Below are 27,143 nucleotides of genomic sequence, written 5' to 3' on the forward strand. Positions count from 1 at the left end.
TGAGAATATGCAATTATTTCTGACTCATTCTTTCTTTTTTTGCAGCTTCACTTTTTCCAGGGTGTATACGCGGACAAGAAGGGGTGGAGGGGTGGGCGAACTAAATAACAACTTAAAAAAGAAAAACTTCTCCGGATTTTCCATTTAAAAATAAACCTTTTCCCCAGGTGAAAATACAGTATGCCCCGAGAGAAAACAATTTTTTTTCCATGTTAAGAGACAACAAAGTTTTTCCCTTGGGGCTATAAAACTGATCAATCCTCTGAATTTCAGAGGTTTTATACACTGGCCTAAAACTTCCTGGCACTTTAGGAAACAAAACCCAACGAAAGACAACACATTTTCGGAAGATCTTTCTATGCCTGGGAACATGTATATTGCATATTTTTGTATTACGAATGTATAAATATGGATTCCAAATACAGTATGGTAGCTTCTGAAGCACTGAAATCGAGACTGCAATGCACTTTTGTCAGCCAATTGTAGCTCGTGCCATGTGATCTTGCCAACCAATGACAGCAGATATTCCGATCACAGGACAAATGATGTAGTCAGCCAATAGCAACATCACTTTAAGTAGCACGATCACACAAATACAAAACATTAATGGCTTAAATTTATATACAGACAGTATAGTTACAAAAAACAAAACAATAAAGAAGCTACGCCTTCACATATAATATTGTTTGTAAAAAAATTTTTGTTGTTTTTTTTTCTGAGAGTGTGGTTAGGCAGGATCCTACGAGCACAGCTATATATTTCTGACAAGCACCACTGTGTACCGAACATATCATGAGTTACCTGGATGAAAGCAGGTTCTGTCGAGCATATGGACTTTACCGCAGAAAAGCCAATTACACGTGAAATTAGTCATTAACTAATCTCGTACCTTATTTTAAGGATAATTATACTTTTTGTCATCACTATTGTCTAATTTGTAATCTATGGAAAAACTAAAATAAATATGAAAAACTAACTTTGAAGCTTGGTCTTTTATAGCGCGTGTTACCAGTCAAGAGATATCAAACACAAATGTGCTAGTAAAATGTTTAATAATGGCTAGTCTTCTATGCCCAAAATTTTTCTAAGTGGGTGCTCCTCAAAGTATTAAGTGAAGTCAAACACTCCATGATTTAAAATATTCATCACATATTCTCACACATAACATAATTGGTCTTGCGTAAAAAGAAATGCACTTTGAAAGTAACTCTTCTCAAACTATCATTCAAAATATTTTGCCACAACCTTTTAGAAATGTAAGCTGTTGTGATGTCATGCTCATCAAAAGCAATTAGCACAGGGTTCGTCTTAACGTCTTTGACACATTTCACTGTTGGCGGACACTTATATGTACATTGTGTTTTGTTGTTGTAAATGGCACATTTTCTTTGCAACTTAAGTTTCATTTTAGTGTTATTCCCTCATTCTTGTTTCATTGCTGCAGTATTATTTTACAGTAACGGGCTAAAGTAAAATTCTTTGTTAGTGTGTCAATTCTCACCATCAAAATTACAAAAACTTAGCTGAAAACTAAAACAATGAAAAATTTCAGAGGTTTAAAAAAATTCCTGGGTATCTTCTAGATGAAAAAATTCCTAGGTTTGTCCCAGGGCATATACACTAAAGATGGGTAGTTCGTGAACGAACAGATCCAAAGGAATGATTTCAGCAAGATGAACGAAAGGATCGAGGAGTGAATTCCAAGGAACTGTCTGTCATAGTTCACTTCGGTCACGGCGGTCTACTTATAGTTCCCGGGAACGAGGAACGATCGCTTCATAGTTCACTTCGGTTGCGGCGGTCACATCGGCAGTTCTCGTTCCAGCCTCGGTCGCGTGCTTGTCTCAGTCTCAGTCTCCCTCGGCCGCAATTGTCGTTCTTCACATGATCACCTGTCGCAGTTATGCTGCCGACTGCTCCTAGGTAGTTCAGTATCCAGTTGTTCGGTTTGTTCACTGCGGTTGCCCATTTTACATGTGTTTCAAACTGTTCTTGCTCCTAGTTCTGGCTATTCAGCGTCCATGACCAGTGATTAAAAAGTATTTTATAGTTACGTAAATTACATAAAAATTACGTTGTATGTCATAGGTACATCTTTTCAGGTAACAAACGGGCATATCAGCTCACTTCATTATATCGATGAACAGCGAAAGACATACTTATAATAACAAGGCAAGTTTTTTTGTTATTAATATATTTTTTGATTTCATCGGCTTGATTTAGCAACTAACTTTCAATAATTTGCTTAATTTGTAGTGTAAGGAAATTCATATAAAACGATTTTCGTGTATCTTTCACATACAAAACATTACATTTAGGAAGGCTCTAATTATTTTAAAGTTTGATTGTTTCCAATTTGCATTACCTTCTGGTTTGGTTTCCTTGGGAGGGGGGGGGGGGGGGAGATAAGTGGGTTGGGGTTCATTTTGGCTCAGCAAGAAAAGGGGTGCCTCTCCATTTTGAAAAGACATGTTGTTGTTGTGGTCTTCAGTCCTGAGACTGGTTTCATGCAGCTCTCCATGCTACTCTATCCTGTGCAATCTTCTTCATCTCCCAGTACCTACTGCAGCCTACATCCTTCTGAATCTGCTTAGTGTATTCATCTCTTGGTCTCCCTCTACGATTTTTACCCTCCACACTGCCCTCCAATGCTAAATTTGTGATCCCTTGATGCCTCAAAACATGTCCTACCAACCGATCCCTTCTTCTAGTCAAGTTGTGCCACAAACTTCTCTTCTCCCCAATCCTATTCAATACCTCCTCATTAGTTACGTGATCTACCCACCTTATCTTCAGCATTCTTCTGTGGCACCACATTTTGAAAGCTTCTATTCTCTTCTTGTCCAAACTAGTTATCGTCCATGTTTCACTTACATACATGGCTACACTCCATACAAATACTTTCAGAAACGACTTCCTGACACTTAAATCTATACCCGATGTTAACAAATTTCTCTTCTTCAGAAACGATTTCCTTGCCATTGCCAGTCTACATTTTATATCCTCTCTACTTCGACCATCATCTGTTATTTTACTCCCTAGATAGCAAAACTCCTTTACTACTTCAAGTGTCTCATTTCCTAATCTAATTCCCTCAGCATCACCCGATTTAATTTGACTACATTCCATTATCCTCGTTTTGCTTTTGTTGATGTGCATCTTATATCCTCCTTTCAAGACACTGTCCATTCCGTTCAACTGCTCTTCCAAGTCCTTTGCTGTCTCTGACAGAATTACAATGTCATCGGCAAACCTCAAAGTTTTTACTTCTTCTCCATGAATTTTAATACCTACTCCGAATTTTTCTTTTGTTTCCTTTACTGCTTGCTCAATATACAGATTGAATAACATCGGGGAGAGGCTACAACCTGTCTCACTCCTTTCCCAACCACTGCTTCCCTTTCATGCCCCTCGACTCTTATAACTGCCATCTGGTTTCTGTACAAATTGTAAATAGCCTTTCGCTCCCTGTATTTTACCCCTGCCACCTTCAGAATTTGAAAGAGAGTAATCCAGTTAACATTGTCAAAAGCTTTCTCTAAGTCTACAAATGCTAGAAACGTAGGTTTGCCTTTTCTTAATCTTTCTTCTAAGATAAGTCGTAAGGTTAGTATTGCCTCACGTGTTTCAACATTTCTACGGAATCCAAACTGATCTTCCCCGAGGTCCGCTTCTACCAGTTTTTCCATTCGTCTGTAAAGAATTCGTGTTAGTATTTTGCAGCTGTGACTTATTAAACTGATAGTTCGATAATTTTCACATCTGTCAACACCTGCTTTCTTTGGGATTGGAATTATTATATTCTTCTTGAAGTCAGTGGGTATTTCACCTGTCTCATACATCTTGCTCACCAGATGGTAGAGTTTTGTCATGACTGGCTCTCCCAGGGCCATCAGTAGTTCTAATGGAATGTTGTCTACTCCCGGGGCCTTGTTTCGACTCAGGTCTTTCAGTGCTCTGTCAAACTCTTCACGCAGTATCTTATCTCCCATTTCGTCTTCGTCTACATCCTCTTCCATTTCCATAATATTGTCCTCAAGTACATCGCCCTTGTATAAACCCTCTATATACTCCTTCCACCTTTCTGCCTTCCCTTCTTTGCTTAGAACTGGGTTCCCATCTGAGCTCTTGATATTCATACAATCGTTCTCTTCTCTCCAAAGGTCTCTTTAATTTTCCTGTAGGCAGTATCTATCTTACCCCTAGTGAGACAAGCCTCTATATCCTTACATTTGTCCTCTAGCCATCCCTGCTTAGCCATTTTGCACTTCCTGTCGATCTCATTTTTGAGACGTTTGTATTCCTTTTTGACTGCTTCATTCACTGCATTTTTATATTTTCTCCTTTCATCAATTAAATTCAATATTTCTACTGTTACCCAAGGATTTCTATTAGCCCTCACCTTTTTACCTACTTGATCGTCTGCTGCCTTCACTACTTCATCCCTCAGAGCTACCCAGTCTTCTTCTACTGTATTTCTTTCCCCCATACCTGTCAATTGTTCCCTTATGCTCTCCCTGAAACTCTCTACAACCTCTGGTTCTTTCAGTTTATCCAGGTCCCAACTCCTTAAATTCCCACCTTTTTGCAGTTTCTTCAATTTCAATCTGCAGTTCATAACCAATAGATTGTGGTCAGAATCCACATCTGCCCCTGGAAATGTCTTACAATTTAAAACCTGGTTCCTAAATCTCTGTCTTACCATTATATAATCTATCTGATACCTTTTAGTATCTCCAGGATTCTTCCAGGTATACAACCTTCTTTTATGATTCTTGAACCAAGTGTTATCTATGATTAAGTTATGCTCTGTGCAAAATTCTACAAGGCGGCTTCCTCTTCCATTTCTTCCCCCCAATCCATATTCACCTACTATGTTTCCTTCTCTCCGTTTTCCTACTGACGAATTCCAGTCACCCATGACTATTAAATTTTCGTCTCCCTTCACTACCTGAATAATTTCTTTTATCTCGTCATACATTTCTTCAATTTCTTCATCATCTGCAGAGCTAGTTGGCATATAAACTTGTACTACTGTGGTAGGCATGGGCTTCGTATCTATCTTGGCCACAATAATGCGTTCACTATGCTGCTTGTAGTAGCTAACCCGCACTCCTATTTTTTTTTTTTATTTTTTTTATTTTTTTTTCATTATGAAACCTACTCCTGCATTACCCCTATTTGATTTTGTATTTATAACCCTGTATTCACCTGACCAAAAGTCTTGTTCCTCCTGCCACCGAACTTCACTAATTCCCACTATATCTAACTTTAACCTATCCATTTCCCTTTTTAAATTTTCTAACCTACCTGCCCGATTAAGGGATCTGACATTCCACGCTCCGATCCGTAGAACACCAGTTTTCTTTCTCCTGATAATGACGTCCCCTTTTGTAGTCCCCACCCGGAGATCCGAATGGGGGACTATTTTACCTCCGGAATATTTTACCCAAGAGGACACCATCATCATTTAATCATACAGTAAAGCTGCATGTCCTCGGGAAAAATTACGGCTGTAGTTCCCCCTTGTTTTCAGCCGTTCGCAGTACCAGCACAGCAAGGCCGTTTTGGTTAATGTTACAAGGCCAGATCAGTCAATCATCCAGACTGTTGCCCCTGCAGCTACTGAAAAGGCTGCTGCCCCTCTTCAGGAACCACATGTTTGTCTGGCCTCTCAACAGATACCCCTCCGTTGTGGTTGCACCTACGGTACGGCCATCTGTATCGCTGAGGCACGCAAGCCTCCCCACCGACGGCAAGGTCCATGGTTCATGGGGGGTTGAAAAGACATAGATTGCCATAAAATCGTACTTAGTTATTATCTCAAAAACATTTGTTCAGAAGGAGCTTTCAAACAAAAAACTTTATTACTGCCATGTTAATTATTATTATTATTATTGCTGCTTTAACTTCAACAATGTAACATAAAAACCTAATTTTTACTAAGCTTGTGAGACAAGTATGATGAGGAAACCACGTTTTATTTTAAAACTATTTATTCTTCCATAAAGTCTATACTTCGCCTAGGAAATCAGAGAGAATGTGAAGTATATGTAGGGTGTAAACGATTATTGTTTACAACGTAGCATAGTTGTGTAGAGGAAGTCGAGACGAAGAATTTTATACAAGACACTTGTGGTATACTAAGTTGGAAAACAGCCACCAACAGGTTTACAAGACTAGGTGAGCTATAGCTCATGCACGTCGCGCGAGATTTTGATGTTCTCTTCTCCAGCTTCCTACACGCAAGCTATTAATGCTACAAAAAATGAATACGATCTTTTTTTCTTGGAAATTTAATGTAGTTAAATATTATGTCGGGACACGTTTTTGCTAGAGGCCACGGTTTTCCACTTATTAAAGAAAAACGTAGAGAAGTGACTTTGAAACCTTTTTCATATTACATTAAACACAACTATCAGCATTGAACTAATAATAGATTTCGCTTTTATTTTATTTTCATATACATTTGTGTAAAGTTTACCATATTTACTCGAATCTAAGCCGCACTCAAATCTGAGCCGTACCTGAAAAATGAGACTCGAAATCAAGGAAAAAATATTTTCCCGAATCTAAGCCGCACCTGAAATTTGAGACTCAAAATTAAAGGGGGGTGAAAAGTTTTAGGCCGCACCTCTTTTGAAACAAAGTTGGTCCATTATAATATGAGACACAGTATAGGTAGAGTGAATGACGATACAGCTACAGTAGTTTGGTTCGAGTCTTAAGCTTAGCAATTAAGCTTTACCAGGTAGCCATTGCTATGCGTCAGGCGCTCCGTCCGTATTTATACGGGTACCCTTCCTTTTTCACGTGGTTCATCTGGTTTGAATTGATTGCTTATTTTTCTTTGACCTGATAAGTGCCGTTCTCTTTGTTATAGGTGTTTACGTCACTCTAAGCTGAAAATGCATTACTGTACAGTGTCAATCATTGTTTGTCGCATTCTGATAATGGGTGTTTACAACCTGTCGGCACTTGCGGCAAGGCTTGCTTTTGTGCACGCTACCGCCACTTAGTATTTTTTTTAAAAAAAAAGAAAGAAAGAAAAGAAAAAAAAAAGAAAAAGAAAAAAAAGAGAGAGGAATCGTCTCATTAGCAAAACAATGGCAAGAGACTGCTATTTGTTGTTGCTCACACTGCTGCTTTCTTTGATAATGATCATCAAGAACCAAATAATAGACTGCGAATGGTAGAAGATGTTCTGAACGAGAGTTTAGCGAAAATTTTTCTCCGTTTGAAAATCTTTGCAGACGCCTTTTTAGTACATTACATTCTGCACAGAAATTAGAGTCATCTTAGATTTAAAAATCTAGCCAATTGCCGTGCTTCATTTCTGACTGTATCACTATTAGGCATAAGAATAATACAAATATAAACATGACATGATATGTATATCCTTCCACGTTTGCCGGTGTCTCACTCTAGTTTCGTACTTTATTAGGCAGACAGGATTTAAATGAGATAGCAGCAAACACGAAAGAATACATGGCAAAATGTTTATATTCACATTATTCTTATGGTGATTCACAATTCATAAAAGTTCCTATTAGCAACCATCTCTTCTCACAGGTAGGAAAAAATTCAGAACGTAGAGTTGGCCATATTGACAAACATCCCAAACAGTCTTGCCAGTCGGATTTTCGTAGTTCATTGAAATGCTGCTACATTCAAAGATGAACAATACGGAATTTGTATTTACTTTTTTGGATAATGTAGCAAATGTAGTGGTTGAAACTCGGGGCGGAGAAAAAAAGCTCGTCTTCCACATTTTTTAAATTTACTTACTGATGCAGAGGTTTTGGCGCCAGTATTTATCTTTGTGCCTGCAAAGCATGCCTGTGTAACGCTACATATATTCGATGGCAGAAGTTAGTTGTGGCGGCACCTACCAACATTTTGCAGAACTTGCACTTACTCTGCACTTGATTCTAAGCCGCAGGCGGTTTTTTGGATTACAAAAACTGGAAAACAGTGCAGCTTAGATTCGAGTAAATACGGTATATTAAGTACAGTAAAACGTAATTGTAAAATTTCATATTCGTTTCTCTCTCGTCTGTTAATGGCTGCCTGACTACCCTTGCTCACTCAGATTTTGTCTTTCTCAAATAACTGATGACTGATTCCATTCACAAACCCTTCCCCTCCCATCTTTCTTTTCACTTATAAACTTAAGACGGTATTCCAGCATCCTTATGTAGTTCCCGCTGCTGCTGATACAAAGCTTCTGATTTTAGTATGCCGTTTCTAAGCTCCTGTGTCAGAAGTTATGATTTATATAAATAAATCTTCAGTTCCCTCACAGTTAGTATGGCAGTTTGATGTGCAGACAATGTGATGTAGACACCAGCAAATTGCAAAAGAAAACTATTAATGTCGGTTTGATAGATGACTCATTACTGGCCAGTTATTTAATGTGAATAATTCCCTTGTGAATGTGAATTATTTTACATAATTGAACAGAAAACAAAGACGTTGCACTTGCTACAATCTTCCCTCGAAAAGGAAAGGCGACTGTGTTCTGGGGTGGCTGTGCTGGGCTGTAAACAGGTTTTAGTTCCGTAAATCCGTACTTCCGTTCGCGCTGAGCCTGCCAGCCTGTGTGTTAGTCTTTACCTGACCATGTGGCCACCGACTAACATCTTTGTCTGCTTGTACTCACTGGCCTGTCGCACGAATATTGTGAAGCGAAAAACGCATTCAGCAAAGAAAGTCTAAGTAAACAATCTGTCTACATTAGGCAATTAATCAATTTATCATGTAGTCGTGCAGAAGTAATACTTGGGTGGACTTAATATTTTTTCAAGGTTTCCAAATTATTATGGTCAAGGGGCCTTATCTCACTGAGCTCAAATTTCACAGCTCCTTCATACATGGAATGGAGCCTAGTTGGGGAAGGGAGAGGGAGAACTGGTAGCCCAAGAAAAGAAAACATAACTTTTAAAATTGTCATAAGAGCAATAAGAGTTACACTTCCAATCTTTTATCACCGACTTTATCAACACCATTCTCTGCTATACAATTGCCAATTATTTTAATCACATGTAATTTTACGTATCAATATTTATTTGTAATGGTTTGTACAATGCATACAGAGATTCTCTTTAAAACTTTTCAAGGTAACTTTTTAAGGTGAATTAGTAATGAAATTATAATAATATTATAGATGCCAAGATTTTCAACGTCCGTATTGTGGTATCACTACAATAAAATATGACATGGATAGAGGAGAATACAAATATTACAAAGCCATCATCAGTATCGCTGGAGGCTCCATGGCTAATTTAAAAAGGCATCTTATAAAGAAACACCCCACAGTGCCACTGGAGAGGACAGATTTTCGATCTAGGTCTCCATCGTAAACATCTGCAGCAACAAGTGCTACAACGTCAACTGCGTCTTGCCAGCGATTCACCCCAGCCTCTACCTCCTAAGCCTCTGTGAGCGAATCTGTCAGTGATGTTGATTCACTATCGTCGAACAATCTGGTCAGCAGGATGCCTGCATTTGCCACCTTTTAACCTGTTTCAATAGGCGGAGGACAGTAATCTTTGACAAATTTTGTCAGTATTATTAAGCCCCTCCTAACTTATAAAAGCAAAGAAATCGACTTACAGTTGCTTAAAATGATTTGCAAGGAATACCATCCCTTCAGCACTGTGGAAAAGAGAAAGAAAACTGGCGTTCTATGGATCGGAGCGTGGAATGTCAGATCCCTTAATCGGGCAGGTAGGTTAGAAAATTTAAAAAGGGGAATGGATAGGTTAAAGTTAGATATAGTGGGAATTAGTGAAGTTCGGTGGCGGGAGGAACAAGACTTTTGGTTAGGTGAAAACAGGGTTATAAATACAAAATCAAATAGGGGTAATGCAGGAGTTGGTTTAATAATGAATAAAAAAATAGGAGTGCGGGTAAGCTACTACAAACAGCATAGTGAATGCATTATTGTGGACAAGATAGACACGAAGCCCATACCTACTACAGTAGTACAAGTTTATATGCCAACTAGCTCTGCCGATGACGAAGAAATTGAAGAAATGTATGATGAAATAAAAGAAATTATTCAGATAGTGAAGGGAGACGAAAATTTAATAGTCATGGGTGACTGGAATTTGGTAGTAGGAAAAGGGAGAGAAGGAAACGTAGTAGGTGACTATGGATTGGGGGTAAGAAATGAAAGAGGAAGCCGCCTGGTAGAATTTTGCACAGAGCATGACTTAATCATAGCTAACACTTGGTTCAAGAATCATAAAAGAAGGTTGTATACATGGAAGAAGCCTGGAGATACTGACAGGTTTCAGATAGGTTATATAATGGCAAGACAGAGATTTAGGAACCAGGTTTTAAATTGTAAGACATTTCCAGGAGCAGATGTGGACTCTGACCACAATCTATTGGTTATGAACTGTAGGTTAAAACTAAAGAAACTGCAAAAAGGTGGGAATTTAAGGAGCTGGGACCTGGATAAACTGAAAGAACCAGAGGTTGTAGAGAGTTTCAGGGAGAGCATAAGGGAACAATTGACAGGAATGGGGGAAAGAAATACAGTAGAAGAGGAATGGGTAGCTTTGAGGGATGAAGTAGTGAAGGCAGCAGAGGATCAAATAGGTAAAAAGACGAGGGCTAGTAGAAATCCTTGGGTAACAGAAGAAATATTGAATTTCATTGATGAAAGGAGAAAATATAAAAATGCAGTAAATGAAGCAGGCAAAAAGGAATACAAACGTCTCAAAAATGAGATCGACAGGAAGTGCAAAATGGCTAAGCAGGGATGGCTAGAGGACAAATGTAAGGATGTAGAGGCTTTTCTCACTAGGGGTAAGATAGATACTGCCTACAGGAAAATTAAAGAGACCTTTGGAGATAAGAGAACCACTTGTATGAACATCAAGAGCTCAGATGGAAACCCAGTTCTAAGCAAAGAAGGGAAAGCAGAAAGGTGGAAGGAGTATATAGAGGGTCTATACAAGGGCGATGTACTTGAGGACAATATTATGGAAATGGAAGAGGATGTAGATGAAGATGAAATGGGAGATACGATACTGCGTGAAGAGTTTGACAGAGCACTGAAAGACCTGAGTCGAAACAAGGCCCCGGGAGTAGACAGCATTCCCTTAGAACTACTGACAACCTTGGGAGAGCCAGTCCTGACAAAACTCTACCATCTGGTGAGGAAGATGTATGAGACAGGTGAAATACCCCCAGACTTCAAGACGAATGTAATAATTCCAATCCCAAAGAAAGCAGGTGTTGACAGATGTGAAAATTACTGAACTATCAGTTTAATATGTCACTGCTGCAGAATACTAACGCGAATTCTTTTCAGACGAATGGAAAAACTAGTAGAAGCTGACGTCGGGGAAGATCAGTTTGGATTCCGTAAAAATATTGGAACACGTGAGGCAATACTGATCCTACGACTTGTCTTAGAAACTAGATTAAGGAAAGGCAAACCTACGTTTCTAGCATTTGTAGACTTAGAGAAAGCTTTTGACAATGTTGACTGGAATACTCTCTTTCAAATTCTGAAGGTGACAGGGGTAAAATACAGGGAGTGACAGGCTATTTACAATTTGTACAGAAACCAGATGGCAGTTGTAAGAGTCGAGGGACAAGAAAGGGAAGCAGTGGTTGGGAAGGGAGTGAGACAGGGTTGTAGCCTCTCCCCGATGTTATTCAATCTGTATATTGAGCAAGGAAACAAAAGAAAAATTCGGAGTAGGAATTAAAATCCATGGAGAAGAAATAAATACTTCGAGGTTCGCCGATGACATTGTAATTCTGTCAGAGACAGCAAAGGACTTGGAAGAGCAGTTGAACGGAATGGACAGTGTCTTGAAGGGAGGATATAAGATGAACATCAACAAAAGCAAAATGAGGATAATGGAATGTAGTCAAATTAAGTCGGGTGATGCTGAGGGAATTAGATTAGGAAATGAGACGCTTAAAGTAGTAAAGGAGTGTTGCTATTTGGGGAGCAAAATAACTGATGATGGTCGAAGTAGAGAGGATATAAAATGTAGACTGGCAATGGCAAGGAAAGCGTTTCTGAAGAAGAGAAATTTGTTAACATCGAGTATAGATTTAAGTGTCAGGAAGTCGTTTCTGAAAGTATTTGTATGGAGTGTAGCCGTGTATGGAAGTGAAACATGGACAATAAATAGTTTGTAGACTTGGCCACTGTTTCTATGTTTCGATACAGTGTATCGATACGTAGAACTGTTTCAGTGTTTCGGAACAGCTGTGATTCACTGTTTCGAAACAGTGGTGTTTCATTCCGCTCCTGTCTCGGATAACCGCACCAGATTCGATCTCGAGCCAGAAACAGAAACTGTATCGTTGTTTCAAAATAAGGCTGTTTCAGTCCACTTGCACTTGGAACGGACTAACTGTATCGAGACAGTGATGTTTCATTCTGCTCTGTGTCGTACGAGATTCGGGCTCGGCACAGATACTGAAACACAACATAACACTTAATGAAACACTTTGATGAGTGGCGAAATATTTTTGACAAGCAATAGAATGAAGCTTAAGATATCCGAAAATAAAGCTTCGTTTCTAGCTGACTGTCCTATTACGAAATGGCGTAACATCTGCTTTATAAACACTAACCAAACTATAAAACAACGCATACTATGTACATTCAAAATAATAAATATGTGAAAATCATTAGATTAAATTACACTTTTTTTTCAAAACATACGCTTCCCTTTTCATGTACAGTAATCGTATTAAGAAACGCAAGTAAGCCTACAACATTTTGAATAAAAGAAGGCGTAGAGTGACAGTTATTAGACATATACATAAATTTGATCTAGGTATAATTGCAAGCAATCTGTTTGACATATCACTGATAGTGTAGTGGTGAACGGGAAGGGCTGGGAAACGTGGTGACTTTATAGTAACGGTTCGAAACACCTTGAAAGACAAAATTTTTTCTGTTATATTTAGTTATTTATTCAAATTATTTGGCGTTATTTGTGAGTCTATAGTCACTGTGCCTATTATCCACAATGATTCCCTTTGTGTGCATGGAAATTAGCAGGATGGGTAAATTACCCATACTAACGGAATGTGGGAATCCCAGTAGCGTATCTGTTGTTTCTGCAGTTTGCTCCTACCTCCAGTTCCGTTTGCGGTGGTTCTTCTGTCTTCAGCTATGTCTGTCCTCTGCCAATTGAAAAGTATGTAAGTCAAACAACACGAAAGCAGCGCATTTGCTGCAGGAAATACGAAACTGCCAAGACGCCCAAGTGTTAGTTTCATACTTTCTGTGAAATGATTAGCGCTCTTGCACCTCATTTGTGTTTATATGGACATACTTATACAGTAGACATTCAAGATGATAAAATGTGTAGGTTTATTAGATTACAAAACACAAAGTGTTTCACTGTTTCGAAACAGTTAAGTGTTTCAGTTTGCCCATCTCTAATAGTTTGGACAAGAAGAGAATAGAAGCTTTCGAAATGTGGTGTTACAGAAGAATGCTGAAGATTAGATGGGTAGATCACAAAACTAATGATGAAGTATTGAATATAATTGGGGAGAAGAGGAGTTTGTGGCACAACTTGACTAGAAGAAGGGATCGGTTGGTAGGACATGTTATGAGGCATCAAGAGATCACCAATTTAGTATTGGAGGGCAGCGTGGAGGGTAAAAATCGTAGAGGGAGACCAAGAGATGAATACACCAAACAGATTCAGAAGGATGTAGGTTGCAGTAGGTACTGGGAGATGAAGAAGCTTGCACAGGATAGAGTAGCATGGAGAGCTGCATCAACCAATCTCAGGACTGAAGACCACCACCACCACCACCACAACAACAACAACAACAACAGCAGCATTATGGAAGACAAAGAATTTAGGAAGTTTGTTTCCCAGCTCTGCCAAGCAGGGCAACCCTTTCGACCAGCTTGCTGCCTCAACTATTCAGTCAACTGCAGGATAATTTACGAGGAAAACTGAATTAGACGACAGCAGTCGCTCTGACAACCGACGGGTGGACTTCCTCGAACAACCCAAGTTTTATTGCGATTACTGCACACTATATGGATGATAACACGAGACTTCATTCGAATGTATTGGGTTGCCTAGAATTTTCACCTCGACACAATACAAAAAACATAGGTAATTTTCTACAAAGAGAAGCGACTAACTGGGGAACAGGCAACAAAATAGTGGCAGTTGTAACCGACAACGCAGCTAACATGGTTGCTGCGGTCAAAATTGGTAAATGGGCTCAACATCCCGTTACGCCCACACTATAAATTTATTTGTCAAATCGGGTATAAAACCAATTGAAAGTGTGATCAAAAAAATTAAATGTTTCGTTCAGTTTTTCAAAAAAAGTTCACTTGCAATGAATAAACTAAAGGAAACACAAGTGCAAATGAATCTGCCGATACTAAAAGTAAAACAAGAAGTCCCCACGCAATGGAACTCGCTTTTGGATATGCTAGTATGTGTTTTTGGAAACAAATTGCCCATAATTTCCACTTTAGCTGCTCTCAGAAACGATGAGCATAAACTGACGCCAGAGGAGTAGGATATCATAGAACATTCAATTAGGTTACTTCAAATCTTTTATGAAGTAACTAAAGTGGTGAGCGTTGAGCAAACTGTGTCGTTGCCCAAAACGGTGGTTTTGACCTGGACGCTTTTAAACTTCATGCCTACTTTTAAATACAAGGAAGGGTTTCCCCTGGTAATAGTTACTATGTCTGAGACGATCATAAAGGTTGCTGAAGAGCAGCTTGTTAATACGTCGTATGTTGTTGGCCAAGCGATGTTACTTGACCCAAGATTTAAAAAAAGACGGGTTCACAGCAGGAAGCATGAAGTACGTGCAGGCATACGATGGAATTGTGAGAGAAGTTCATCAACTATTAGCACAAGAAAAAGCTAATGAACCAACTTCAGTAGCTTCCTCTTCAAAGGTACTTCCATCATCATCATCATCATCATCATCATCATCATCATCATCTTTTCCGACATTCACAAATTTTCATTTGTGGAAAGCCTTTGACAACAAAGTAGCAAAAACAACACAAACTTATGATTCTAAGGCTATGGCTGTAACTGAAATGGACAAATACATTTCTGAGATATTGCTCCTGAGGGATGGTGATTCTCTATTGTGGCGGGAACAAAGGAAATTTCTTTACCCACATTTATATTCATTGGCCCTAAATAGACTGTGCGTACCAGCGACTTCAGTACCTTCAGAGAGGATATTTTCAAAAGCAGGACAAACACTGACTAAAAAGAGAAGTCGATTGGGGCCATCAAAAATTTTAGAAATTATATTTATCAACTGCAATGTTTAAGTTTTTACATATGTGTTCTAGAAGCTGTTAAATAAAGTTTTACAATGAAGTGAAATGAATTTAGGTAAACAGTCCCCTGTACCATAGTCACATTTCAAATTCAGTTTGTAATCATTTGGAGGAATTACAGGGCCGTCTGACTGCCTTAAGTTCATTCTAATCTCCTTTACATTTGCTCAAGTCACCAATTTTTTAATAGCACGTGTTTCAAAAATGTCTGATCCCACTTGAGTTTATAAAATGTGTATTATTTATTCAAATACTATAATTTTTATATTATCTGTAATACTTTTTTGTTGGAAATGAGTCTGTGTCCTGAAAGAAAGATTTATCAATTGTAATTTTAAAAACTATTTCTACAATTTTTATCCAACACTATAAAGTGTTTGTAGGGTATAATACTACTAGTTGTGAGTGTCCGCAGAAATTTTTCCAAGGAGGGGGGCAAGGCTCTAAAATAGCCATTTTTGATATAAATTAATTGATCGCTTTTGAGATGTGTCATGCCACCGGAACTCTCCGCGAAATGATGGATATTGACTCAATATTCATATTTATTATGGGTACGCTACTTTGATACTTATAAGACAGACGTGATTCATGATTACCTTCTTTGAAGTAAACCTTTCTGTGTTGTTATTTTGATTCTGGAAATGACACATTTCTCAAGTTGACGATCTAACATTATATCATTTTACGATGGCATTTAACATGTATTCAAGAAAATGACCAGTAAGTTAGGAAATAAAACAGCAAACTATTTAGAATACATATTTTTATCAAGTACTAGTAACGTCAAACTGATACTGAAAACGAAGAATCTGAAGTATGAAACTATCAGAAATGAGAATACTATTGGTTATAAACAAAAATGAACCAGTCATAAAGACCCTTTGACTAATCTTTCTCGAAAGTGATAAAGTAGAAAATTTTTTTAAGGCATAGCGCAATGCACATGGCATTCTGTTAAACAAAACATAGCTCTAGGAAGCGCTACCTTTAGCTATTGTTGATTACGTTAAGAAAGCTGTGACGGGGAATTCGGTTCCACGACAGCGGTGAAATACCTCATACACAACTCCACAACAATATTTCGAAGAAGGCAGTGAAGGAAGTCGTTACAGCACAGACAAGCAGCTATTTTCCATCTTTCTTTGATCCAAGGTAAAACAGCATGTTCATTGCTATGGAAAGCAGGCCGACTTACAACCGAATGAAACCTGCGCTCCATAATCGAGTGTCTGCTCTCATATTTTGTAAAGAGAATACGATAACTTCTACAATATTATTTCAGTGGTACAGGGTGGCACACGAAAAATCTAGACTGCCCATTGTCCCCCAACAATCGTCATCTATTGTTTTGCCATTGTTGCTTGCATTAGCTTATTTGTCATTTCTTCTCTGCCTAATTATTACATGTTTATCTGTTTGTTGTATCTGCTCGTAACGGGCAACAAATCTTGCGTAATTGGCGAGCAGTCTGTACTCGGGGCCGGTTTTCTGTGCGCCACCATATACATTATCTCCCTGCAATCAGCCACATAACGCTACAGTTGGCTAAACGAGTGGTTCTGCAGAATCATGAAAATTACTTCTACAAGTGTGTGAGAATTCTGTAATGAATAAAAACTCTGTACTCCATGGGCGAGGCAAGTGCCTCCTCTTGGTGCCCTCCATCCGTCAGTCACCTACACAACTAGTTTTCAGTTTCTCATAAGAACCGTATACCAAGCACAAATGAACGGTGAACGAGTAAAAGTGAACGATTCCCAAAAAAGAACAATCAGCAGTGAACCAGTTCCCAAGGAAGAACGAGTTTGCCCATCTCTAATATACACCCTGAAATCACATTCAGTATAGGCAAAATTACATTTCACTGGAACTTGTACTGACATGTTTCTTATTATCCTCAAGAAACTAACACTGATTGGTTGAAAATGTGTCATTTAAAATCAACACTTAACTTTCTTTAAAGTGAAAACCTAACAAAGACTGCCTTTTCTGCCGACTCTGAAAACTGTTTTGTGGTCATCTGTTAAGTGACACATTATGGAAGTAAGGATGGATTAAGAGTGAAGATTATAACATCATACAAGAACAGTGAGTATTTAACACAGTATTCCTCATTGTGGATGAAAAGCGGTTGGTGGCTATTGAAAAAAAGAGGTTACACTTCAACCACTTCACTTTCAGGGGGGGGGGGGGGGGGAGATGACACTATTTTTTTGAACAAAATTTCCGTAGGAGATGAATCTGGATCAGACTCAGGAGATGTCATTAGCCCATTTACAAAGTTGAAGAAGAATGTTGTATCTCAACAAGGTGTTATAAGTAATTACAACTCAAAATATGCACCAATAAATTAATTTTTACTTGGGAAAGGCTCTTATATGAACACCTCCACTAGGAGTAAGTTATGAAAGATAAATACCAAATCTAATGAGATGTTTAAAATAATGAACATCCACTATTTGAGGCACCATTTAAATTACTGTGTATACAATGAGAACGACAGATGCAGATTCAGGCTCAAAGACTTACCTTTGGATGATTCCTTTCCTCTGTGGCTACTCTTGTGTAGCAATTGGTGAGATAACGTAGGGCACGTTCCTGGGGATCAGTCAGTGGAAGAGCTGGTGATGAACGTTCCTGCTGTTGTAATGGTGAGGAAGGAGGATATGGGCTGTCACTGCTGGATGCTGTGTGAGGAGCAGGACTTGCCAAGTCACCATCACGCTCTCCTTCTGTTGTTGATAGTCCTGACACTTCACTTTCTGGATCCTCACCACGCTGGCACACTATCACTAACACTTCCATTATGCACTGGTTTACTAAGTCCTGTAAATATTCAATTTTTTTTGTCTTACAAAAATTAACAAACAGCTCCTCACACAAACAGAGAGGGACTGGTATCTGTTGCAGCTGATACAATTAAAACATACACTAAACAAATGGTGATTTTTACCTAGAGTATTTTGGAGTAGTTCTGAAAATTTGCTTCGCTGTGTTTTTAAGGGTGCTGATTATGAATTTCAACTTTGTCTCCTCGGATGTTCCCCATAAATATAAGAGAATATATCTTTAAAAATCAGAGTTTTTGTTCATAACTTGAAAATGGGCTCTTTCCAAGTAATATAATTCCATGTTGGATGACACAAAATTAAATTATCTACAATTATGAACCTAATGAATTTTCTTGTCTACTGCAGCATCTTGGAGTAAGCGTTTATGGAAATTACAGTAACTGGTGGTCCATCACTTGCTCAATATTTCAAATTTTTATCAATTCTGTTATTTACACAATAAAATATTCTTCTTTCTTTCTTAGTGGGCTATTCATATAATTGGTTTACTGAATTCTCTATCCACTAATGAAAATAAATATTAAAAAGTGTTGAAAGATAATGAGGAACTAGAACGATTTGCAGTGATAAAATATACATGTTGTCTAAATTGTGCCTGCAACATTATATTATAGACAAGATTAAATACATTGTTGTAGTTAAATATTTAAATGAAAGTAGTTTTTATTGTGGAAAGTCTGAGAAGTACAGAGTCCTCTCTCTCAACACCCTATGCTCACCTACAAAAGGCATAGATGATGCTGAACCATTTCATCTACATCTACATCTACATTTATACTCCGCAAGCCACCCAACGGTGTGTGGCGGAGGGCACTTTATGTGCCACTGTCATTACCTCCCTTTCCTGTTCCAGTCGCATATGGTTCGCGGGAAGAACGACTGTCTGAAAGCCTCCGTGCGCGCTCGAATATCTCTAATTTTACATTCGTGATCTCCTCGGGAGGTATAAGTAGGGGGAAGCAATATATTCGATACCTCATCCAGAAACGCACCCTCCCGAAACCTGGCGAGCAAGCTACACCGCGATGCAGAGCGCCTCTCTTGCAGAGTCTGCCACTTGAGTTTATTAAACATCTCCGTAACGCTATCACGGTTACCAAATAACCCTGTGACGAAACGCGCCGCTCTTCTTTGGATCTTCTCTATCTCCTCCGTCAACCCGATCTGGTATGGATCCCACACTGATGAGCAATACTCAAGTATAGGTCGAACGAGTGTTTTGTAAGCCACCTCCTTTGTTGATGGACTACATTTTCTAAACACTCTCCCAATGAATCTCAACCTGGTACCCACCTTACCAACAATTAATTTTATATGATCATTCCACTTCAAATCGTTCCGCACGCATACTCCCAGATATTTTACAGAAGTAACTGCTACCAGTGTTTGTTCTGCTATCATATAATCATACAATAAAGGATCCTTCTTTCTATGTATTCGCAATACATTACATTTGTCTATGTTAAGGGACAGTTGCCACTCCCTGCACCAAGTGCCTATCCGCTGCAGATCTTCCTGCATTTCACTACAATTTTCTAATGCTGCAACTTCTCTGTATACTACAGCATCATCCGCGAAAAGCCGCATGGAACTTCTGACACTATCTACTAGGTCATTTATATATGTTGTGAAAAGCAATGGTCCCATAACACTCCCCTGTGGCACGCCAGAGGTTACTTTAACGTCTGTAGACGTCTCTCAGGCCAGGCTCTTATACTGTGAACCCCATTACTACCATGAAAAGACATTATGAGATGGTATCCATCAGGATTTCAGTGTCAACTTGCTAGGGTATATTCAGTCTTCAGATAAAATGGCTGATCAAATATTACCACATTAGCCTCCTGACGTAATCCTCCAGTCTTTTCCATAGCATACAAAAGCAAATGAAGTATTTATCGTAGTTACTAAACCTGCAAAGGTTACTTCATAAGAAGTATCTTGGCTGACTTCCTCCAAAAAAATTACTTCCACCATGGAACACTCACTAGGTTTTCACTTTTAATATAAAGCCAAAAGAAGTCAAGCATGGAACGAATAATAGATTACGAAGATAATTAAATATTACAAAGATCTTACACCTTAATTGCAACTATACCTACATCATTATTCATTTCATTCAAACATAGTTGTTTCCACTTAAGGCCATCAAACACGATTTTATTATTTTTATTTAATGTGATTGCAATTCTGAGTATCACCCACCTTAAGACAGAAATCTCACATGCAAATATACAAATGGTTCAAATAGCTCTGAGCACTATGGGACTTAACATGCAAATATACACACAGGCATAAATATGGCAGTCATTCCAAATGAGTACAAATGGTGTTCAGGTCATACTATACGCAAATAAACATAAAACCAGGCAAAAACCACAACAGTAACATAATTTATGGCTCTGCTTGACAGTTGGATACCAAATTCAATGGAGTTTTAAATAGCGGCAGTGCCTAAATGTATATTTGCATTTGAGATTTCTGCCTGAAGATGAGTAGTACTCAAAATTACAATCATACTAAATAAAAGAATAAAATAATTTTTGAGAGACACAAGTAGTAACAATTAGTCTTACTAAGTGCATAAAGGCTGTGGACCCATTCCACAGCAAGCAATTCCATTCAAAACATTTTAGCTGACCAGTTCCGCAAGTTCCCATGAATTGTGCTGGTAGTATGTCTTCGCTCAATGAATATTTTGATATGGAACAATTACATTTTCTGGAGTGATACAAACAACAAGAAATTGAATATTAAAATCTGCTTCCTAAAAACAAATTGAGAGAAGTTTTGCATATGAGCTTTCACAGGTATCCTTATGACAGTAAAAGTTTCAGAATACAAACCCTTCCTGTAAAGTGAGCAAAATCCCAATACATGACTTAACTTTCAGGATTCATACTTCTTGTGAATTTACAGTTATAAACCTTCCTGCAATTATGAAAGAAATTAATTTGACATTACGTCACTCATATTACTGTGTACAACAGCGGTCGAATTTTTCTCCCATTTGTCAATGATCCCATGTTTTTTTTCCCAACACAACAATATCAAGGGAAGGGCAAAATGTGTCCTTTCAGATGACAGTGTAATGACCAGTATTATGTATTAATGAAAGATTGAAAACTTAACTGAAGAGAATTTCTGTTGTTAAGAGAATCTGATATGATACTGACGCTTGTTCTGTTGAAGAAAATAAATAGCAATTTATCTGGATACGTCATTACTAGTATGCTGCTTCCTTACATTATAAAGAGCAGAGCTTTCCTTCCCCCCCCCCTCCTCCCCCCACTATGTGGAAGACACCTTTAATCTTGCCCAGCAGTTTGTGCACAGAAAATTCACACTTCTCATTCTTGTTTTTGAGAGAAAAAAATATCTGTGTAGGTACCTTATACATTCCTGGAAGGACCAGTTCTTTCCTTTCTTTACTATATGATGAAGTATAAAGCTTTCTTATGCAGGAAAAATAACACTGCCTATCTGCTGATATTAAATCTAAAATAGCTTGTACATGTCACATTATGGTTTGTCTAACTTATAATTTGTGGTTTTAGTACATTCCCAGAACTTTAAAGTCCTAAGACTGTACAAAGAATTTTATTTGGCCTTGGGAAATCAACTTTCATCATTTATTCATGAACTGCCGCAGTATCACAATCCACACAAAAATATAATTTTGATTGCAGAGAAAGGTACAGATGAAAATAATTGTTGGATGTGACTGCCTTGTTGTGTTGTTGTTGTTGTTGTTGTTGTTGATGATGATGAGGATGAGGATGATGATGTTGATGATGATGACGACGACGATGACTGCTTTGGGGGGCACTCAACTGCACGGTCATCAGCGTCCATACAAAGTCCCAGTTTTTACACAGCCCAATTTTTTACGAAATCCAATCCAGCAATTGTCATGAATGATAATGATAATGATGATGATGATGATGAGGACAATACAAACACCCAGTTCCCGGGCAGGGAAAATCCCCATCCCAGCCAGGAATCGAACCCGGGACTCCATAATCCAGAGGTAGAAACGCTAGCCACTAGACCACGAGCTGTGGACGGCTGCCTTGTTAACCCTCTTAACGTGGGCTGCAATAAAATTTTCACTGATACATTGTTTCTGATATTATTTGTAAGCTATGTTTTCCCCTTGTGACATTCACCTTCCCCATCTTGCTTTACAATATGTTTACAGGTGTTCCTGTTTTGCTTCTGTCATTACACTTTCAGAACCCAATGCACTATTGTCTATCATGATCCAGTGTATTGAAACAAATAAAACTCTTCAAATACAACGTGAGAACAAGATTAAAAATGAAGCCTCATGAAAATGAGGTATGGCCAGTAGAGGATGATGATGGGGAAAGAGAGAGAGAGTCAAACAAATGGGACTAGCGTGATGCTAGGAATACATAGGCTGAGAAGCAATTAGATAAATGGATGACAGCAAATGGAGTGAATGAGAATGCAAAAAGAACAGCAAACAAGCTGATTAGATGTGCACTTGCTCCAAGAAGACATAATGGACAAGTAAAATGGACAAAGAAAATTATGGAATCAAAACTGCAAGTTAATTTAGTCCTACTCAATTTAATACTGACAAGTAATGTGGCTTGAAAACTGCAGTGTTTTCAGGTTGGGGAGGGGGGGGGGGGGGGGGGGGGCAACCTGCATTGTGTCTTTTCATGCCTTTTTTTTTTTTCATTTTTGTGAACACTTGAGATGGTAATAGTGACATTAATAATCAGCACACCAAAAACTATAAAGACTAAAATTTTCAGAACTTCTCTAAACCTTTTCTTCGACAGATCCCTTTCTAATCACCATTTTAAGTACTTAAATAATTTAAATTAAATATTGTATTTATCCCATTATTTTCTTCTCAAAATGTGTGATTAAAAAATACAAGGTCATAGTACATTCACAGATTGAACTATTGCTACTGAGATCAACATCTCTATTTTGCATAATAGATTAATATGGGGGTCATCTTGAATTTACAGGGAACACTTTTGCAATTGAGGCCACAAGCAGATTTATTTTGAAGAATTTGGAAGGGTTGGAGTGGAAACAGCATGACCAGCTTGGCTGAGAAATGGGTCAAATATGGGGAGAGGAGTCATGAGTGTGCAGGTAATTTCATTGTGCTGCCAAACATACTGCACAAAAGTATAAATTTATGCTGGAGACGTTGAAGGTCTAAATAGGGGATACTGGCACACTTCAGTGTTTCATGCAGCAATGCTGCCAACACTAACCTTGAAGTATGATAGGAATGAAAAGGGGTGTGTGTGTGTGTGTGTGTGTGTGTGTGTGTGTGTGTGTGTGTGTGTGAGTGAGTGGAGGGGGGGGGGGGGGGAGGAAGACAGCTGTTGCTACTACCCATGCAATGAAAGAGCAATGAGCAGACAATATGTATGTAAGAAGGAGACAAATATAGATTTGAAATTCACTATGTATTCCAGCTGTGTCCTCAGGTCCCACTATAACAAAAACCTTGGAAATCAAACCATATTTGTGGAAACAGTCAAATATTTGTGACAACCAAACAGCTGTGCTTATAGGATGATGATGATGATGGTGATGATTAAAGATAGAGATAACATAGATGACTTGCTTATACAGTAAGCAAAAATAAAGTGAAGATGAACATTAATGTAAACCATTTCTTTTTGTTATTTTATTCCTCCTTGTATCGTCGAGATATAGACAATCAATAAATGGTGTTGATCTGTTAGAATATTTTAAAAATAAATTTTTTCATGAAGCAATTTTTCTTTAGGTCATCTTATATTCAGGTAAATGTAACTGCTAAACTACAACAAATATTTAATGTTTCTAATCCAGTCACTTACATTACTATGCTACAATCTACATTTATCACAAAGTCCATGCAACAAGTTGTTTCACAAGGCATCAGAACTGATTAACAAAAGCACTCACATAAATTCAACTATAACCGAATTAAGGACCAGGAAGGGGGAACAACAAATTCTGACCCTTTGTACACACTAAAAAGAAGACAACAATGACAAAGTAGAAGAAGAAGAAATGGTCTACAACAAAGACATTATCCAAATGGGATGGTAGATGTGATGTACATGTACAGACAAACAAACTATTACAATTTCAGAAAAACTGGATGATTTATTCCAGAGAAAGGCCATCACAAATTAAACAAGTCAATAATGTGAATGCATTGGTCCACCTCTGGCCATTAACGCAAGCAATTATTCAGTTTGGCATTGACTGATGAGAGTTGTTCGATATCCTGAGGGACATAATGTCAAATTCTGTCTACCTGGCGCGTTAGATCATCAAAATCCTGAGCTGGTTCAAGGGCCCTGCCCATAAGGCTCCAAACATTCTCAACTGGGGAGAGACCCAGTGACACTACTGGCCAAGGTATGGTTTGGCAACCAAAAGACAAGAAATAAAAAGTCTCGCTGTGGGCAGGCAAGCATTATCCTGCTGAAATGTAAGTCTAGAATAGCTTTCCATGGATGACAAAAAAATTGTACATTGAATATCATTGACTTGTCACTGTGCTGTAAGGGTGTGACAGATGACGACCGAAGAGGTCCTGCTATGAAATGAAATGACACCCCACACTATTACTCCTGACAGTCGGGCTTTTGGAGGACAACATCCAGACTGGTATCCCACAGTTGTCCAGGACGTCTCCAGATACTTCTTCACTGGTCATCGGTGCTCAGTTTGAAGAGGAACTCACCACTGAATACAATTCTGCTTCAATCAATGTCATTCCAGGCCGAATGTGGCCAACAGCACTGGAGACGTCAACAGTGGTCTGCACAAGGAGCGCCTCGAATTCAGCACCCTTTCTGTGAGCTGCCTATTAGTGGTCACTGAAGCAATAGTGGCATGTAAGATCTATAACAATGATGAATCCAGGGCTCTGACAAGGAATCGGCTTTTGAAAACTACCTATACAGTGATGTATGTTAAGATCCTAGGTATCACACATTGAAACCATTCATCCTGGTGGACTGTCGATTATGAGTAACCCACGAAAAAAATTATGGAGTTTCATGTGATGGTCTACAGGGTTAACACACGAGCAGTGGACACTAAAACTGTCAAGTTTTTATATTGTCATTCAGTGTTTTATTTAAATTGCCATACATCATACTGGATTCAATTTAACAATATCAAAAGATACAGTTTACCCATGAAAGTATGTAGTTTAGTATGTTGTACCATGGTGGTAAGTTCCTACGGGACCAAACTGCAGAGGTCATTGGTCCCTAGGCTTATGCACTACTTAATCTAACTTAAACTAACTTGCGCTAGGGACAGCACACATACCCATACCCAAGGGAGGACTCCAACGTCCGATGGGGAGGGCGGTGGAGGGGGGAGGGGGCAGAGGGCTGTGGAGGCAGGGGGGGGGGGGGGGGGGCACGAACTGTGGCGAGGCGCCTCAGACTGCATGGCTACCCCATGTGACATTACACCAGGATTGTCAAACTTATTGGATTTAAATTGTTTACAAGTGACAAAATAAAAAGTACTTCAAAAATTATATAAATTTGATTTTGCTTCTGTACAATTAACACTACACTTAATTTAAAGAATGCTAACTAAAGTCCATAAAACCTATAATCTATACATATTTCTGAATAAAATGACAAAAGAACAATGAAATTTTTATTATTTTTTACAGAGATAATGAATGTAATAATCGGATAGTAAGTTACAGTCTCCTTGATGAACACAGTTGTGTATCACCTAACATGTGTTTTGGAGCATAATACATTTTTCCAAACCATGGAAATTCCTTAGCTGGATTTGTTCTCCAGTATGGAAACAATGTAGCTGTTTGGCGGGTCTCATGTTCTGTATGACTGCTACAAAACATCTTACCTCAGCTATTGTAACATTCTTCCATTTTTTATATGGGTTGGACAAAGTAGCAGCACGTTTATATATACATAGCTTAGTTGAGCAATTTGTTTCAGTGATAATTATTGAAGTAATGCTGCAGTGAAAAATAAACTGAAATATTCAATTGCAGAAGATCTCATTGGTGGCATTTGCTTTGGTCCAGGCACCTTGCGAAGTGGATGCGGTAGCGGTTGTTGTGTTTCAGGTGCAATCACTTCAGTGTACTGTGTATTTTCCATTCTGTTTACACATTCAGTCAATATATCAGCAAGAACATCACAATCATTTTCTGAACTGCTTTCAATGAAATACTCTGTATCATTCATATTTAAAAAAAAAAAAAAAAACTCACAAATTTCATTGTTGGACACATTTGACAAAATAAATCATGTAAGCAAATGAAATACAGAAACAGAAAACATTAACTTAGAGAAAAATAGCATAGAAACAATATTAATTAACAATACTGCACATAGACAACAGTGCCGGAAGAAATACCAAAATGTAAACAAGTATTACAAAGCATATTGTCAACAAATGAACAGCACACTAGCAGAGTTATTGACTGTCGATACATCGCTGCAGTGACACTTGAAAGTTGATAACTGTCGATATACATGAAAATCAAAATGTTGAGCATCAATACTGAGCACCCTAACTGTATCGAGTTCAAAGGCTTAAAAAGGAAATGTTATTCAGCCTGGTTGCATAGCACAATGTTTGTAGCGCAAACTTCATATGCAAGATGATGTAGGTCCGATTCTGATCAAGTGCTCTGAAATTTCATATTTTTAAATCTTTATCGAAGTGACTTTCATTATTATTTTAATTTATATTCCTTTGTCACATCATTTCAGTCACTGTATTAACTTTGTCAACTGCTCTCATTTATTCTTCCCACCATTCTTTTTCCCAATTGGAATCTTTGTGCACAGGAATTTACTTATTTTTATTTATCTATTATAATATTTAATCAATTGAACATCTCAATCTATCGATTAAAAAACAAGATGAAATAGTCTATTTATATTGACAGTGCA

At 38.2% G+C, this 27,143-nt stretch overlaps 1 protein-coding gene across 1 annotated transcript in view; it reads right to left on the reverse strand.

The window, feature by feature from the left end:
• LOC126237011 (ubiquitin conjugation factor E4 B) overlaps positions 1–27,143 on the reverse strand; it is a 313,737-nt gene that overhangs the window by 240,171 nt on the left and 46,423 nt on the right. Inside the window, exon 6 of the mRNA XM_049946739.1 lies at positions 17,867–18,163. Coding sequence (XP_049802696.1) covers positions 17,867–18,163 — 297 coding nt within the window. The remainder of the gene's footprint in view (positions 1–17,866; positions 18,164–27,143) is intronic.

This window comes from Schistocerca nitens, chromosome 2, assembly GCF_023898315.1.
Source record: "Schistocerca nitens isolate TAMUIC-IGC-003100 chromosome 2, iqSchNite1.1, whole genome shotgun sequence".
Lineage (NCBI taxonomy): Eukaryota > Metazoa > Arthropoda > Insecta > Orthoptera > Acrididae > Schistocerca > Schistocerca nitens.